Here is a 15470-nt window from a genome sequence, read left to right on the forward strand (position 1 = left end):
GAGCATCTTCATAGTTCTAAGAAGTCCTATAGTAAAGAAACTTACTTAATTTGGATTAGTGTTTTCCAGACTTTTTGATCTCCATATTTTTTTATTAAAAATTTTTAACGTTTATTTATTTTTGAGAGAGAGAGAGAGAGAGAGAGAGAGCGAGCATGAGTGGAGGGAGGGGCAGAGAGAGAGAGAGAGGGAGACACAGAATCTGAAGCAGGCTCCTGTCTCCGAGCTGTCAGCACAGAGCCAGACGCGGGGCTGGAACTCATAAACCTGTGAGATCATGACCCGAGGTGAAATCAAGAGTGAGATGCTTACCTGACTGAGCCACCCAGGCGCCCCATAGTTTTTAAATTCTGCTTTTTTTACTTAACATAGCATCATTCATATTCTCCATGTTGTTATGTTCACACATATTATTTACAGCTTCAGAAAGTATATATCCTTGTTAGCCAGCTCTGGAAGGACAAAATATACACAATGGGATGAGACCATTGTGTACGGTGGTTTTTCTTTTTTGTTTTGAAAACCTGCAAGTTGGGGCACCGGGGTGGCTCAGTGGGTTAAGCGTCCAACTTTGGCTCAGGTTGTGAGCCCTGCACTGGGCTCAGGGCTGGCAATGCAGAGCCTGCTTCTCTCTTTCTCCCTCTCTCTCTGCCCCTCCCCAACTTGTTCTTTCTGTCTGTCTGTCTCTCTCTCTCTCTCAAAAATAAATAAATTAAAAAAAAACCCTGCAAGTTTACTGCTACAGTGATTTAAGGTTGTTCGCTCACTACATTTATGTGAAAGTAACTACTTCCATAATATATATAATATAATATCTACATAAATAATAAACGTAAAAATTCTGTTGAAGACATCCTCAGCTTTTCCTCTTAGTGAACACAATCATCCGAATTTCTCTCCCCTTCCCAACTCTAGGGGCTGTAGTCAAGGCATCATGACATTTTATGACCCCCTTTATGGAAATGAAAAACATTCAAGAGCTTAAGTGACTTTTGTAGTTTTAAAACAAGTGGTAGCCTCACTATAGCACTCTTGATTCTTCTTTGTGGACTGTGGTATATGGCATTGGTTGCCTGGTGTCTTTTCCATCATTTTCCTTTGTAACAGATTCTATTCCTCCTTTGCTTGGTCTATCGTGGAACCCATCCGCTTGGACAAAGTATTTCGTTCAGAGGTGACAACATCCAAGCGATTATAATTCTTCCCCGGGATTATTAATTTATGGAAGTTGGGGCTGCCAAGGTAAGAAGATGTGACATTGGCGCTATCTGGGCAACTGTTTTTCCTGCCAGCTGGGAGAAGGTGTGCCTTCGGCTAAAGAGAGTAACACTGAACAGATATGAGAGGTGCAAGGAGAGACACAGAGCTGATACCTTGGTCCCTAGAGCGCTTCATTCAGTTTTGTGAATTACTCGGGTGTACTTTCTACCGCTATGACTTAAACTTGCTTAGCTAGGCTTAATTGTGTCTTTATAACCTGCGACCAGGAGAGTCCTAACTCATTCAGTTCCTACAATGGTAGATAAGACATCAACCGCCAGTGAAAAGCACCACTAGATACGGTTAAAAGACTCAGATCCCAATAAAAACATAAAGCTATGAAAATGAGACAACACACATATTCTGCCAAATTAGGCAGAAAACTATCATTTTAATTTCTATTGAAAACTGGTTAATATTTGAAGTATCTAGGCCCACTGTAATCAATAATGTAGTTATTTCCCAAAGTGCAGCGTTGCAGTCAATATGCCTGTAGTTCATTTGAGGGTGTGCTAGCCTAAAATACAAGAGGGTGGGATCAGAAAGTGAGAAAATGGTAAGAACTTAGTTCTGGATCGATCATGATCTCTCAGGAATTAAACAAAATGGATGAAAGAAGAGTTGAGAGACGTAAGGACGAATGGCTGACACATTTCTGTACCCTTTCAAAAATATCTTTGCTAACCTGATATATTAGATTGCTTGTAGTTGTCTACAGTTCTGTTATTTTTATTTTTTTAATATTTATTTATTTTTGAGAGAGGGAGTGCAAGTGAGCATGGGGGAAGGGCAGAGAAAGATGAAGACAGAGGATCATCCCCTGTCAGCGCAGAGACGGACATGGGGTTCAAGCTCACGAATGGCGAAATTATGACCTGAGCTGAAGTTGATGCTTAACCAACTGAGCCACCAGGTGCCCCTCTATTATTTTTAAGGAAGTAAGAACTGTTAACAGATGAACAAAAACGTTCTGGGGCACAACATGGTTACCTTAGTGTTTTTAATTGCATTTACACTTTATTTGGATTGATAGAATTATCCACGATTATTTCTGTTGGTGAGGGTGGGAGGATGGTCTAATTTGAATAAAAGGCATGAATTTATTACATCATTGTCAAATAAGTAGTATAATCTTGAAGGAATCTCAGCCAAAATTTTATCTTGCAGGCATTTGTCAAGAAAGAAGATATTTACATTTAAAATATTAACATTCTGTCAGAGAAAAATGAAATGCAGATAAAATGCCTTAGTATTTTAATGTTAATAAAGTATGTATTCATCATGACAGCTGTATATTTCCTATTTAATACAGTAATGTAAAATCTAGATTAGAGACAGGAAAATATTCTCATGATGGAACAGTTTTGCAAGAAAAGTGATTTTATTAGGGCAAACAATGTTAATAGCATGCATTAATATTTTATGTTAAATAATTGTGTGATTATCCTTTTAGTAACATATGGATTCCCTAGCACTTTTGTTTTATCATCTCATCCTTAAAAATTCCAGTGGCTTGTTTTCTTGTATTTTCCTTAATTGTGATCTTAAACAGATCCTCAGTTTTAAATCTGCCAGTTGTTCTGATACAGATGCAAAAATACATTTTCTCCAGTTGGTTATTTATTCAAAGACAGCTTGTTTGTGGATACTGTCAGGACATCTGCATTTTATTGGATCTAATTTTTAGTAATAAAGACCTCCCACATTATAGATTCTTTCCAGTCTAAATTAGCCTGTGTGGGAAGCAAAAGAACCATCAGTCAGGGAGAAAAAGTGAATCCATATGGCGCTGATGAGTCTGTTTCCCCGACTACAATGATGAAAGGGTTGAATATAGACAGTGCCCCCAGCAGATCCATGTTTCTTTCTCAAAAGCTTGCTAGAACAGGATTCGTGTCAGTCCCAACTCAGTATCTTTGAGCCAGTCCAGTTCATCCATGCATCAAGCCATAGACACCTAACGAAATTTTGAGGGTGCATTCTCCTTTACCTTTAATCTTGCTCTATTTCTCTTGCATGTATGCCCAGTCTCTGGCTCTTGCCATTCTCCTTCCATTTTGGGGCTCACCTTTGCCTTTGGGACTTGTTGGATTTTTGATTCCCTGGTCCAATACTAAGGACTTTGGTTCAGGTTTCCACACAATCTCTATGTCATGGAGAAATCTTAACGAAATCTGCATGTGTCAAAAAGTAGTCAAAAGGGGCATCTGGGTGGCTCAGTCGGTTGAGCGTCTGACTTTGGCTCAGGTCACGATCTCACGGTTTATGAGTTGGAGTCCCACGTCTGGCTTGCCGCCGTCAGCCTGTCAATGCAGAGCCCGCTTCAGATACTCTGTCCCCTTCTCTCTCTGCCCCTTCCTCCACTCACCCTCTCTCAAAAAATAAATAAAACATTAACAAAAAAAAAGTAGCCGAAATTTTTATTCCTGCTTTTAAAAAGGGACAAACAAAATGTGGTAATAGAACTTGAATAGGTGACAGGTCTTCACTTTTACAAGTTAAACTACTTCACTGTGCAGAGAAACAGACAGGAATTAAAAGTTTTTCTTTCAACGGACACCCAATACCTGGAACAGTTAATTTCTCCTGGTCATTACACCCATGGGCATAGTATATTCTTTACTATCAATGTTATCTCCCGTAGCACAAACCAGAAAAACCTGTGATTTCAGCCCCTCGTCAACTCTGAGTCTCAGCCAATGAGAAGATACTGTGTCTTCAAACATGGCTGGGTTTATGTTCATTTACGTTTTTGGGTATGTTTAAACTTAGTTTAACAAGTTTCCTAGTTTCAGAGGTGATGCAAATTGATGATTTATCCTTAAAATAGTTATTATTTAGTGCAGTGGGTAGAATTGTGTCCCCCCCCCCCCCCCCCCAACTACCCATAAGAAGAAAAAAACCAGTATATTCGTTTCTACCGCCTGGTACCTGTGAATGTGAGCTTATTTGGAAATAGAGTCTTTGCAGATGAAATCAAGTTAATATGAGGCTATACTGGATTAGGGTAGACCCTAATCCAAGAACTGGTGGATTTATAAGAGAGAAATTTGGACATGAACATACTCTGCCATGTGATGAAGGCAGAGATTTGAGTGATGTGTCTATAAGCCAAGGAAGATCAAAGATTGCTGGCACCCCCTAGAAGCTACAATGAGGTAGCAAAGGATTTTTCCTGGAGTATTGAGAGAAAGCATGGCCCTCTGTACACCCTGACTTTGGACATCTAGCCTCTAAAATTGGGAGAGAATAAAATTGTTTTAAGCCATTTAGTTTGTGGTGATCTGTTAGGAGTTTTTCATCAGTGAAAGGGGGCTTTGGCTTACCAGATGATCTCTGAAGTCAGTTTCACTTGTAATACTTTATGCCTCTAAATCTGTAACATATTCTGATTTTTCCTTAATTGTATAGCTTTGTATAAACTGTATAGAAAGTCACTTATGGATTTAATGTCTCCTCCTCTTTCTGCCCCTCTCACCCACCTCCAAAAAGGAGACGTGTGTGAAACTAGAGTATCTTATTCTGCAAGATGAGCTTCATTTCGGGTAATAGAGTTGATGGACAAACTGTCTCTCAGCTTAGGTGTTAGTCAAGCCTCCTCTCTAGCAAGCATGTTTGAATAAAAGAATAAGCACTAATGTCTGTCCATGGACTTATCAACCTAACAGTATAGTGGAACAGAGGAAAGTTAACGTGGCATACTCCCTGAGCAGGCAGTTTAAACTCTCTGTTTCCTTACCCTTAAAATGGCTATCACAATACCGGCTTACTGGGTTGTTGAGCTGACATGAAACAGAATGCTGTTAATACCTTTTTTAAAGTGCCTGGTATGGCGTGCTTAAAAACTTTACTTGCTTACAAAATTCTCGCTTACAGAAAGGATACTGAAAACATCCGGGATCCCCTTTTCCGGATTCCCCTTTTCCGCGGTCGGCAACCACGCACCCAGGCCCACGGAGCGCTTGGCTGAGGCGGGGAGATTTGCATTAGGAAACCGGGCGCGTGGGGGGAGGAGGGCGGAGTTGCGCCGGCGGAAGCGCTCTCGCGCCACTGTCAGCTGCGCCGGAAGTTCCTGGTCGGGCCTGGCGGTAACCTTGGGGTCCTCGCCGCCTCCGCCGCCGCCAGGGTGGGCTGCGCGAGTCTGAGCCTCAGCCGGGTCGGGACTGGTAGCAGCTAGGAGACGCCGGGGTTGTAGGAGAGGACGCCGAGGGCCGTGGGGACCAGGAACTGCGGGCGCAGGACCGCCCAGCCGACATGTCTCTAGTGGCGGAAGCCTTCGTCTCGCAGATCGCAGGTAGCGCGCGTGGCCCTGGGCTGCGGGTGGAGGCGGGGGCGGCGCAGGGCAGTCGCCGGGAGCAGCGTGCGGGTTAGGGCTGCAGCTTTGCCTCAACCTTGCGGCATTAGATGCAGAACCCAGGCCTGGGGATAGAGGCGGGCACGGAGTACCAGCCTCGTTTCACAGATGAGAAAACTGAGGGGGGACACTTGGCCAAGGTCACCTAGCAGGGGCGGGAATACCGCCTGCCTTCTCGTGGGCGTACTTTGGTTCCCCTCCGGTTAGGTCAAGAGGGGTGGGGGTGCGTGAAGGATGTCGTGGGTTGGCATGAGGGGGCGTGGCTACAGGGGCCAGGTCTTACAAGGCTTCATTCAGTCTGAGAGTGAGGTTGGCCTCCGTCGTTGGACCTGAAGTTTAAAGTGATTGTCACTAATGAGTTGCCCTTGTTACCTAATGTTGTTGAGGGGCTACCGAAGATCTTGCTTTCCTTCCCAGCACCACGATATTGCCATCTGCTAGGTCTGCAGGATTCGTCGAAAAGTCAATCTACATATATTTTTTAGAAACACCTTTGATTTGATGGACTGAATGTAGCTGATGTAAATAAAATAGATTTATGTTTTGTATTTTCGAGGTTCTTACTGTAGTGGAAGAAATTAAATATTGTTGAGGAAGTGAGACTAGACACAGGTATTGTAGGTATGTATTGATGGGATAATCTTTAAATGGAGTTAATCTTAACTTCCCAGAAGTATTTTCAACATGAGTAAAGAGACAGTTACCAGGATAAATAGGTACATTTAAAATGAAGTAGTGTCTTGGAAATGGAAAGTACTGAATGTGTCCTAAAATTTGTAAAATGGTTTTCATTGCATTGCATTTGTGTGAACATACGTTTCTTTTTTTCTTTTTCACTTAAATACATTGTTTTCTGGCAGAGAGGGAAGCCCTCACTAGATTAAAAGCTTCATGAAAATAGGGATCTATTTGTTTTGTCCCCCATTGTATCCTGAACACCTGTTAGTTGGTGCTTAGTAGAATTTGTGACCCGAGTCAGTGAATAATCTTAAGATTTCAAACAATGATTATTTCTCTTTTTACCGCTTATGTTAAAAAAAAAAAGTTAGATCACTGATTTAATTTCCATTTCTGCAATGTTAAAAAAAATCAACCATTTCATATTGTATGCTGATACTGGTATACTGTATGCATGTATTCCAATGTGTGATTTCTTCTAAAAAAAATGATAAATGTATTTCAGTAAACTTAATGAGTTTGGACTTTTGTGTCAGTTAGTAAAATTTAAGAATTTCTAGGAATTGTAATCTGTCTGTCATCTTAGCTGTTTGTAATGCTCTATTACCCTAGAAGGAGGCATTTAAAGATGGAAAATTCAATAAATGGTGTTGGGCCAGTTCCTAGGTCATAACACCACAAGAATAAATTCCAAATGAATTAAAGATTTAAATGTAAAATAAGAACAAGAACCAAATTGTAATAAAATAATTAGAAAATATAGGTGGTAATTTTCAATAATCTTGGGTAGCAGAGGAAGCCTAAGGACACACAGGATCCAGAATCCTTGGGAGAGAAAATTGGCAGGTTTGATTGCAGAAAAATTTAAAAAGCTTTATATGATAAAAGACATACGTTTCTACAGATTAATGAAAATATCAGCAGAATCTAGGGTAAAGGATAGGAACAGGCAGTTCACAAACAGGAAATGCAGATGGACAATGAACATATGAATAAATGCTCTCTGTCAATGAAAGTAGATAGTTTTCCAGCTAGTCAGATGCACAAAAATGAGTATGATAATTTCTAGTACTGACAAAGGCATGGGGAAAACATCTACCCTCAAACTATTGGTGAGTCTATAAATTATTACTACTTTTTGGGAACTTAATATAGCAGTGTTTATTAAAATATCATCCTTTGATCCAGAAACTTTTCGGGGAATTTATTTGATAAAAATACAAGGACTGTTGTTTAAAGCAATATGCATTATAGCTTTAATTTTAATAGCAAAAACCCAGAAATGTACTAAATATATGCCAAATTATGGTATGCCCACATTATTACAAATACTAGAAATCAAGAGATATATCTGTTAAATATATCGGCTTGAAATTTATGATTATCTTAAATAAAAACAAGTTATAGTATAATATATATATTGTATGAACCCCATTGTTGTTAAATAAACCCTATATAAACATGTATATGTTTATGTAAGTACAGAAAAATAGAATATTCAACTAATTTTAACTTGTAATTTCAGAGTAATAAGTGTAGGGAGTTGGTGGAGGGGGGAGGAGCTACATTTCTGAATTGTTTGAATTGTTATAATGAGAATATTTTACTTGTGTGGTTTAAACAATATAATTTAAAAAATTTAAAAGATTGTATCTGGACAAGCAGTGAATTAAGGGTGGCTAAAATAAACAATTTATATGAAACCCTATGTTTGCCTTGTAAGTGACTTTTAAGTGTGACTCCAATCCAACAACTATTCAGAGTTTTCTATTTCTGACAATAATATGGTTTTCTCGGAAGAGATCAATCTCAGGAGATTAGAGGTACATATCTATACAGTCCTATTATAAATAGAATAAATAGTTGTGAATCTGTTTTTGCAGCTGAGAGCTTTATTAACAGTGTGCTTTTTCTTCTTCCTTTCAGTGGATGTGAGCCAACACACTGACATTTCTTTCAGAAACATTGAAAGGCATCTTGCATCTATCTGTGATATTCTTGAGAGCCTTATTAAAAAAAATTTTTTTTGAATGTTTATTTAGTTTTGGGGGGGGGGAGGGACAGAGAGAGAGGGAGACACAGAATCTGAAGCAGGCTCCAGGGTCTGAGCTGTCAGCCCAGAGCCCGACATGGGGCTTGAACCCCAGCCTGCCCTCCAAACTTCGAGATCGTGACCTGAGCAGAAGTGGGACGCATAAATGACTGAGCCACCCAGGCACCCTACTATTATTTTCTTAAAATGCAAATGCGACTCTTGTTTTAACATCTTCATTAGTTCCGTATTGTTCGCAGGTGGAGTGAAGTGTATAAGACCTGTCATAAGTAAGCCTCATCTCTTGTCACTCTTAAATTCTCACCTTTCTAAACTGTTTTAGAGTTCATCTTTGGCACATGTTGTCCTCTGCTTGAAATGCCCACTTTGCTTTCGTAACTCGTTTGTCCCTTAAGACTCTGGGCACATTTTAACCTATAAATCTATCTTACGTTTTTTCTTGTCAAATGAGAACTGTTTGGTTTCTTTTCCTTTTTGTCTGATAATAATTATGATACCTGGCCTTGTAGACCATGAAATAATATGAAGAATAAAGTAAAAATCACCTAAAATCGTAACACCAGGTTAAGACTTTAAAGTTTCACCCTCATCATTAAAACTTTGGTGAGCAGAGCTATCTTCTTCTCTGCCCCTAAATGAAAAAACAAATGAAACAAATTATCGAATGTACATATTTTTTTGGAACCTGTTTTGCCATATATCATTGAGATCTGTTTCCGTGTCTGCAAATTGAATTATTCATTATTGTTTTCTGTGGTTACATAGCATTTCATTGTAATGAAGAAATACATAACTTATCCAGTCTTATTTTGGTGGGTATTTAGGGTGTTGTATTAGTTCAACCAGAGAAGCAGAAGCTGTAGGATTTTGATCTCTAGCTCTACCTTTGGCTCTAGCTCTAGCTTTATATCTGTATGTCTACACACACACGCATGGACACATACATGGAATTGGCTTATGCTGTGGTGAGGGTAGGCCAACCAAGGACTGTGTTCACAAGGCAGGTAGCCAGGAATGGGAGATTCAGGAGGAAGAAAGGGTACGTGCAGCAGGTGCTGCTTGCAGTGTGTGAGCTCATAGGCCCTCTCTTTAAAGACTTCAGCCGATTAAATCAGGCACACCCCAAGATGATCCCTCCCTTTTTTAAAAAAAAAAAAATTTTTTTTTAAACATGTATTCATTTTTGAGAGATAGAGAGATACAAGCATGGGTGGGGGGGGTGGGGCAGAAAGAGACACAGAATCCAAAGCAGGCTCCAGGCTCTGGGCTATTAGCACTGCGGGCTGGAACCCACAGACCGCAAGATAATGACCTGAGCTGAAGTCGGATGCTTAACCGACTGAGCCACCCAGGCATCCCGATCCCCCTTTTGATTAATGTAAAGTTAACTGATTAGGGATTTTATTCATATCTGCAAAATCCCTTCACAGCAGCACATGGCTAACAGAGAAGGAGTTTATATACTACAAAATGGCTCTTCTCTTTTGTTTTCCCAGGGTCTGCTAGAAAATGTCCCTTGTAGCTTATCCTAATCAGTAGAAAGAGAATTCTGGCAAATGTAGTTCAGTCTAGTCAACTTGATGTATCCTAAAGCCATCACTGGTATATATGATTTTTCTGTGATGTCAATAGTGCTTTCATAGACATATTTGTGTATCTCTTGAGTAGTTTCTTTGGATAAATTTCCTGAAGTGGAAGAGGATTTTGAATTGTTCTTATTACTTAATAATATGGAAAGGAAGGGTAAATTATAATTTTGAATTTTAACTTTTTTTAATTTTTAATTTTTGAATTATAGCTTGGATCTTAGGTGATGATATGCTAGATTTAGAACCTTGGAAGAGGGATAAAAATAGTCCTGGATATTGAATCATTTTCAAAATCTTTTGGAACTGTGTATTTTCAATACTTATTTGCTTTTTGTTGTTGTTGTTTTGTTTGTTTTATGGCAAGATTTTTCCAGTATATCATAGGGGAGGGCTGAGTATCCCCATTTGGGTTGTGTGAGCCCATTTGGAGCCAAAGAGGATGGAGTACTGTGATGGACAGACCGGACTCTTGCTTATCCCTGTACTAGGAGTGGCTCCAGGCTTTAGGGCTCCGCAGACCCATCATACACACAAAAGGAGAGAGGTGCTGAGCACTAAGCAGCAGAAATCTCCCACAGTGTCAATCACTTTTTTTTTTTTTTTTTAAGATTTCATTTTTAAGTAATCTCTACTCCTAAAGTGGAGCTCGAATTTAAGGCCCCAAGATCAAGAGTCACATGCTCCATGGAATGAACCAACCAGATGCTTCATCAGTCAGTCACTTCTTTCACCTTGTTTTTACACTTGTGGTGGACTTTGGAGTAAGTCAGACCTGGCTACTCACTAAATGTGACCTTGGGTAAATTACTTGCCTTTTTAAGTCTCAGGTTTTTTGTTTGCAAGATGGTTTAAATTTTAATTAAGAAAATTTTAAAGATGATGAGAAAATAATAATGCTTAACCTTGTATCTGACACACTGTAAGCATCCTTTTCTGAGCCACTGTTCTAGATGATTGATATACATAATTGCTAATATTAACAATTTGATCCTGTTTAAAAAAATTTTTTTTAAATGTTTATTTTATTTTTGAGAGAGGGAGGGATGTAGAAGATCCTAAGTAGGCTCTGCATGGACAGCAGAGAGCCTGATGCAGGGCTCAAACTCAAAAACCGGGAGATTCATGACCTGCCCCGAAATTGGACACTTAACTGACTGAGCCTCCTAGACACTTCTGATCCTGTCTGATAGATATTATTCTTGTTTTATAGATGAGGAAATTGAAGCTCTGTTGGGTAGTAGAATATAAAGGTTAGGAACTGGGCCATTGGAGTAAGACAGAAATGAGTTCTAAGCTCAGCTGTCCCTCTCGTTCTGTGATTTTGGGCAGACTGTCCCAGGCCACAGTTTCCTTATTTGTAAAAGGGGATAATATGTTTTATAATATATATTAAGCACTTAGTATAGGGTGGTACCTAGTAATGTTCAGTACATGGTAATTGTTGTTACTACTTTCATTGCCCGAGAGCCTCTGAGGATGTTCCATTGGTAATGTTATCCTATTGCCATTTTGGACAGCATGTTGTCCAAAGTATCTTTATTTTTAGTAACCCTATACCATCTTTCTGAATGACCTTATTACTTCACCAATGCCTTTCTATATTTTAAGCATATCAGTTAATTTCATCATACTGTAATTATTAATCTTTTGAAATCAGTATAATATCTGTTCTGTTCTTTATTTAGAAGCTCAGTAAACTATATAAGGGATAAAAAAAAGAAGACTTTCAATATTTCATTTATCTTTGTGGACATGTGGGTGCTTAATTATTTAAGTTTATTAATAACTTCATTCTAGCAGTAGCATTAATTTATAGTATGATCTGGGAAAGTAGTTTTATGGGTTCCATGGAATCCATTTCTAAGCATCTTCAAAGTATTATCAAAACAGGCATGTTTACATTTTTTAAAACTATTTATTTTGAAAGAGAGAACGAACGTGAGTGGGGGAGGAGCAGAGAGTGAGTGAGAGAGAGGTTGGGGGACACAGAATCCCAAGCAGGCTCCATGGTATCTGCACAGCTCCCAGTGCAGGGCTCGATCTCACCAACTGTGAGATTGTGACCTGTGCCAAAATCAAGAGTTGGATGTTTAACCTAGCGAGCCACCCAGGTGCCCTACAACATTTTGTTTTTATATCAGCAACAAAGTATTGTTTATTTCATCCCTCTTCCATGTAAGTACTAGGAAATGTGGACTTTGAAAGCAGTTCAGAAGGGTGCTAGAAGCTCAAAGTGGAAAACGTAGTTTAAAAGTAAAATCGATGTGTTGCTGTTGCTCACAAGGTTTATTGAGCATGAGGAAAATGATAGTCAAAGCTCTTAATACCTGCATGCCTTATTATCTAATGATGGCAGTTGTAGCAGATAATTGAAAATATACACTGTGTTCAATTCTTTTGTTCTCGAAAATAAAGATTTTTTTTTTAGTTATTTTCACTTAGTATTCTGAGGATTCTCCAGTATTGAGGAATGCACCGAGGAATTATTGAGACGTTTTCAACTGGCCATCACATTTCAGAGAATCTTCTTTCATTCAAATCAGCCACATAAATAGTCTCACACTGTAGTCCTTATCACCCTGGAGTATTTGAAGATGATATTGAAGGGGCAGATGGAGAAGCAAAGCAAAGACAAAATAGGTTATACTTCAGATTAGAGGCAAAAGACAATTTATTGACAACAGTGTGGCCTATTTTATTTTATCATATTTATATTCATGAATAGGTTGGAAACCGAATTCTCAGAGGCAGTGTTTTGTTGTCTTTTAGAAAAGTTTGATATGATGTTAAGATAACTTGAAAGTTTCTGACCTTGAAGTAGTCCACAGTTAATTATAATGTGAGTTTTAATTTTCTTGTATGCTTTATTAACATTCCATGCTCTGAAATTACATGATTTTTAGTTGTTTTTGGTGATGGGTACCCCATAAAGATTTCATCTTATTTCTGTGAAGACTTTTGAGTTATTAATTAATGTTAGCTCAAGCCTTCCATATATGAGTGAAAATTGAAAAAAAAATTATCAAACTTTTTAACATTTTTCAAACATGTTATAAATTTCTTGGTAAGCAGTTATCAGATGGACTGAAGATACCAAATGGAGACAAGATATTAAATTCAGGCTTCTCATTTTTTGTTCAAAGACAGAAGTAATAATATTCAGCAAATTCAGCTACAGACATTTATGTGTAGAAATATTTGCCTTGCCAGTAAGAGAAATGCATGTTTTAATTTTTTATGGCTTTGTAAATGATCCTTACTCTATTCTTGAACACTTTTCTTATTTTTGTACGCTCTATAAATGAATCATGGTTTTGAACTTTTCTACATCAGTAATAAAAATGAAATTTGATTGGTTAGTGATAAAGAGGGTTATTTTCATAAAAACAATCATTTTGTCATGGCAATTCCCATTAACTGTAACTGCGTTAGCAAAATGGAAACCGTAAAAAGCATTTCGTTATGCTTACACACTTAGCTGTGTTTTTGTGCTGATCATATATTTTTATCTATAAGAACTTTTATAAACCAAAGAAGTTTCTTTATGACTTAGTCTGCATTTGGATTTTCAAAAAAGTTTGTTTGGTATATTTATCCCAGGGGATACAGTATCCTTAGATATTGAAATGGAATTGCCTCACACACGTTGTATTTCGTTACCTGTTCAAACTGGAACACTGACTAGAACTTCATACAAATAAATTGTATCATTTGTTAGGCCTGAAGAGGGCCATCATTACTCCAGCATTTATTTCTGTAAGTTAGCATTGGCAGCTGATGCTTTAATGATGTGGCCTTTTGACCTCCTTTTCTTTTGATTGTTAGCCTTTACATTATAGCAGAATGTTTTGGCTTCGTGAATGAGAAGTTTCTGATTTTCTTGTTTTATCAATTAAAAAAAGTTTTTATGTCAATAAGAATGTAAAAATAAAAGCTACTTTCTTTTTTTCATTAGGCATTGTTATTGTAATTTTTACTATTCATCAATTTGATGACGTACTTTGGCTAGTGGATGAGAATTGGTTATATAATGTTAGGTATTTATGTAGTAGTTTATATTTATTTTTTTTAGTTGAGATTGTGAATTATTCTTGATATATTTTCTTCTCAAACAGATTTCTCCTTCTTGTCATATATACTTGTACTGATTTTCCCACACTATCATGTGGCTATTTGGAGAAGGTAAAATCATTTTAGTCTTAAATATTTAGAAAGGGAGATAATGTCTTAGAAGTCATGGGGTACAGTTTAAAAACAAATATAAAGTATGTTTCATTACTTACTGTTTTGGATTATCTTTGTATCATAGGTAAATGGCTTTACTGGTCTGCATTTTATGAAAAGATTATGGTAAGCTTTGAGTTTAGCTGGCATACTTAAATCATTTTTCTCTTGGATTCTTTTTTTCCTCATTTCCTGAATAATGTAGTAACTGCCAACAGACCAGAGTTTCTGATGGAGGTATGCCATTGTAGTTACTGGGTTCCAAATTCTGGAGGTCAGGGAGCAGTAATGTGGTCAGGAAGCTGGAGAGTGAGATTTCAGGAAGGTAAAGTTTCAAAGTAATGGATTAATAAAATGGAACTGACTAGAGGGAAGGTGAAAATACCAAAATCCATGCCTGAAGCAGTAAAGTGGGGTTTATAAATGTGACATGGTCAGGAGTCTGATTTAGATGAACAGAGGGAATTCTGAGGCTTCAGATGGATTAATATTTAATTCTGTCTTTAATGATAGACCTGTGACTAATAGTAACTATTAAAACTGAAACTGTTCAGTTATTATTGTAGTATACAAACCACACCACAGCTTAGGGATGTAAAACAGCCATTTTATTATGTTCATGGATTCTGTGGGTCAATAATTCAGATAGGCCACTGGAGAGATTTCTTGTTTCTGCCTCACAGTGTGTGGATACTCAGATGGAAGGACTCAAAGGCTAGGGATGATCCGATAGCTGGAGGCTAGAACATCTAGAAACATCTTCACTTACATGTCTAAGAATTGCCGATTAGGAACTCAGCTGTGATTGTCTTCTGGAACATTTATACATGGCCTCTCCATGTGGCCTGGACTTCCTCAGAGCCTGGAGGCCATAGAGAGGTCAGACATTTAACTCAGTTCTCCAAAGGCATATGTTCAAGCCACCAAAGGAGAAGATACATCACCTTTTATGACTCTGCCTTGGAAGTCTTGAAGCATCACTTCTACCATATTCTGTCAGCCACAACAGAGTTACAAGTCTGCCCCAGATTCAAGGGGAGGAGATTTAGCTTTCACCTCTTGATAGGAGGATGGGGTAGGTGGGGTGTTGGTGAGGTTCTAGAAGAGCTTCTGGGACAGGATATATTGTTGTGGCTGTCTTTAAGAAATACAATATGCCACGGTAAACAAGGTGGTGATAATACTGGTGCAGAGGGATCAGCTGAGTTTAATTAAATCTGGGAACTGACTAGTCCCATTCATGAACTAATAGAGGTTCTAAAATGAGGTGGGGGTGGATGGGATGTGGGTGTGGGTAGAATGGTGTGTAAAG

General features: G+C 38.3%; 1 protein-coding gene and 1 long non-coding RNA gene across 2 annotated transcripts in view; one reads left to right on the forward strand and one right to left on the reverse strand.

The window, feature by feature from the left end:
• The window catches only part of LOC113595306 (uncharacterized), a 28065-nt gene extending 22775 nt beyond the window's left edge, over positions 1-5290 (reverse strand). Inside the window, exon 1 of the long non-coding RNA XR_003415795.2 lies at positions 5146-5290. This is a non-coding gene — a long non-coding RNA (uncharacterized LOC113595306). The remainder of the gene's footprint in view (positions 1-5145) is intronic.
• A 32-nt stretch (positions 5291-5322) lies between these two features.
• Positions 5323-15470, forward strand: part of MTX2 (metaxin 2) — a 64275-nt gene continuing 54127 nt past the window's right edge. Inside the window, exon 1 of the mRNA XM_027055436.2 lies at positions 5323-5554. Within this exon, the coding sequence (XP_026911237.1) occupies positions 5515-5554 (40 nt within the window). The 5' untranslated portion in view covers positions 5323-5514. The remainder of the gene's footprint in view (positions 5555-15470) is intronic.

This window comes from Acinonyx jubatus, chromosome C1 (genome assembly GCF_027475565.1).
Source record: "Acinonyx jubatus isolate Ajub_Pintada_27869175 chromosome C1, VMU_Ajub_asm_v1.0, whole genome shotgun sequence".
Lineage (NCBI taxonomy): Eukaryota > Metazoa > Chordata > Mammalia > Carnivora > Felidae > Acinonyx > Acinonyx jubatus.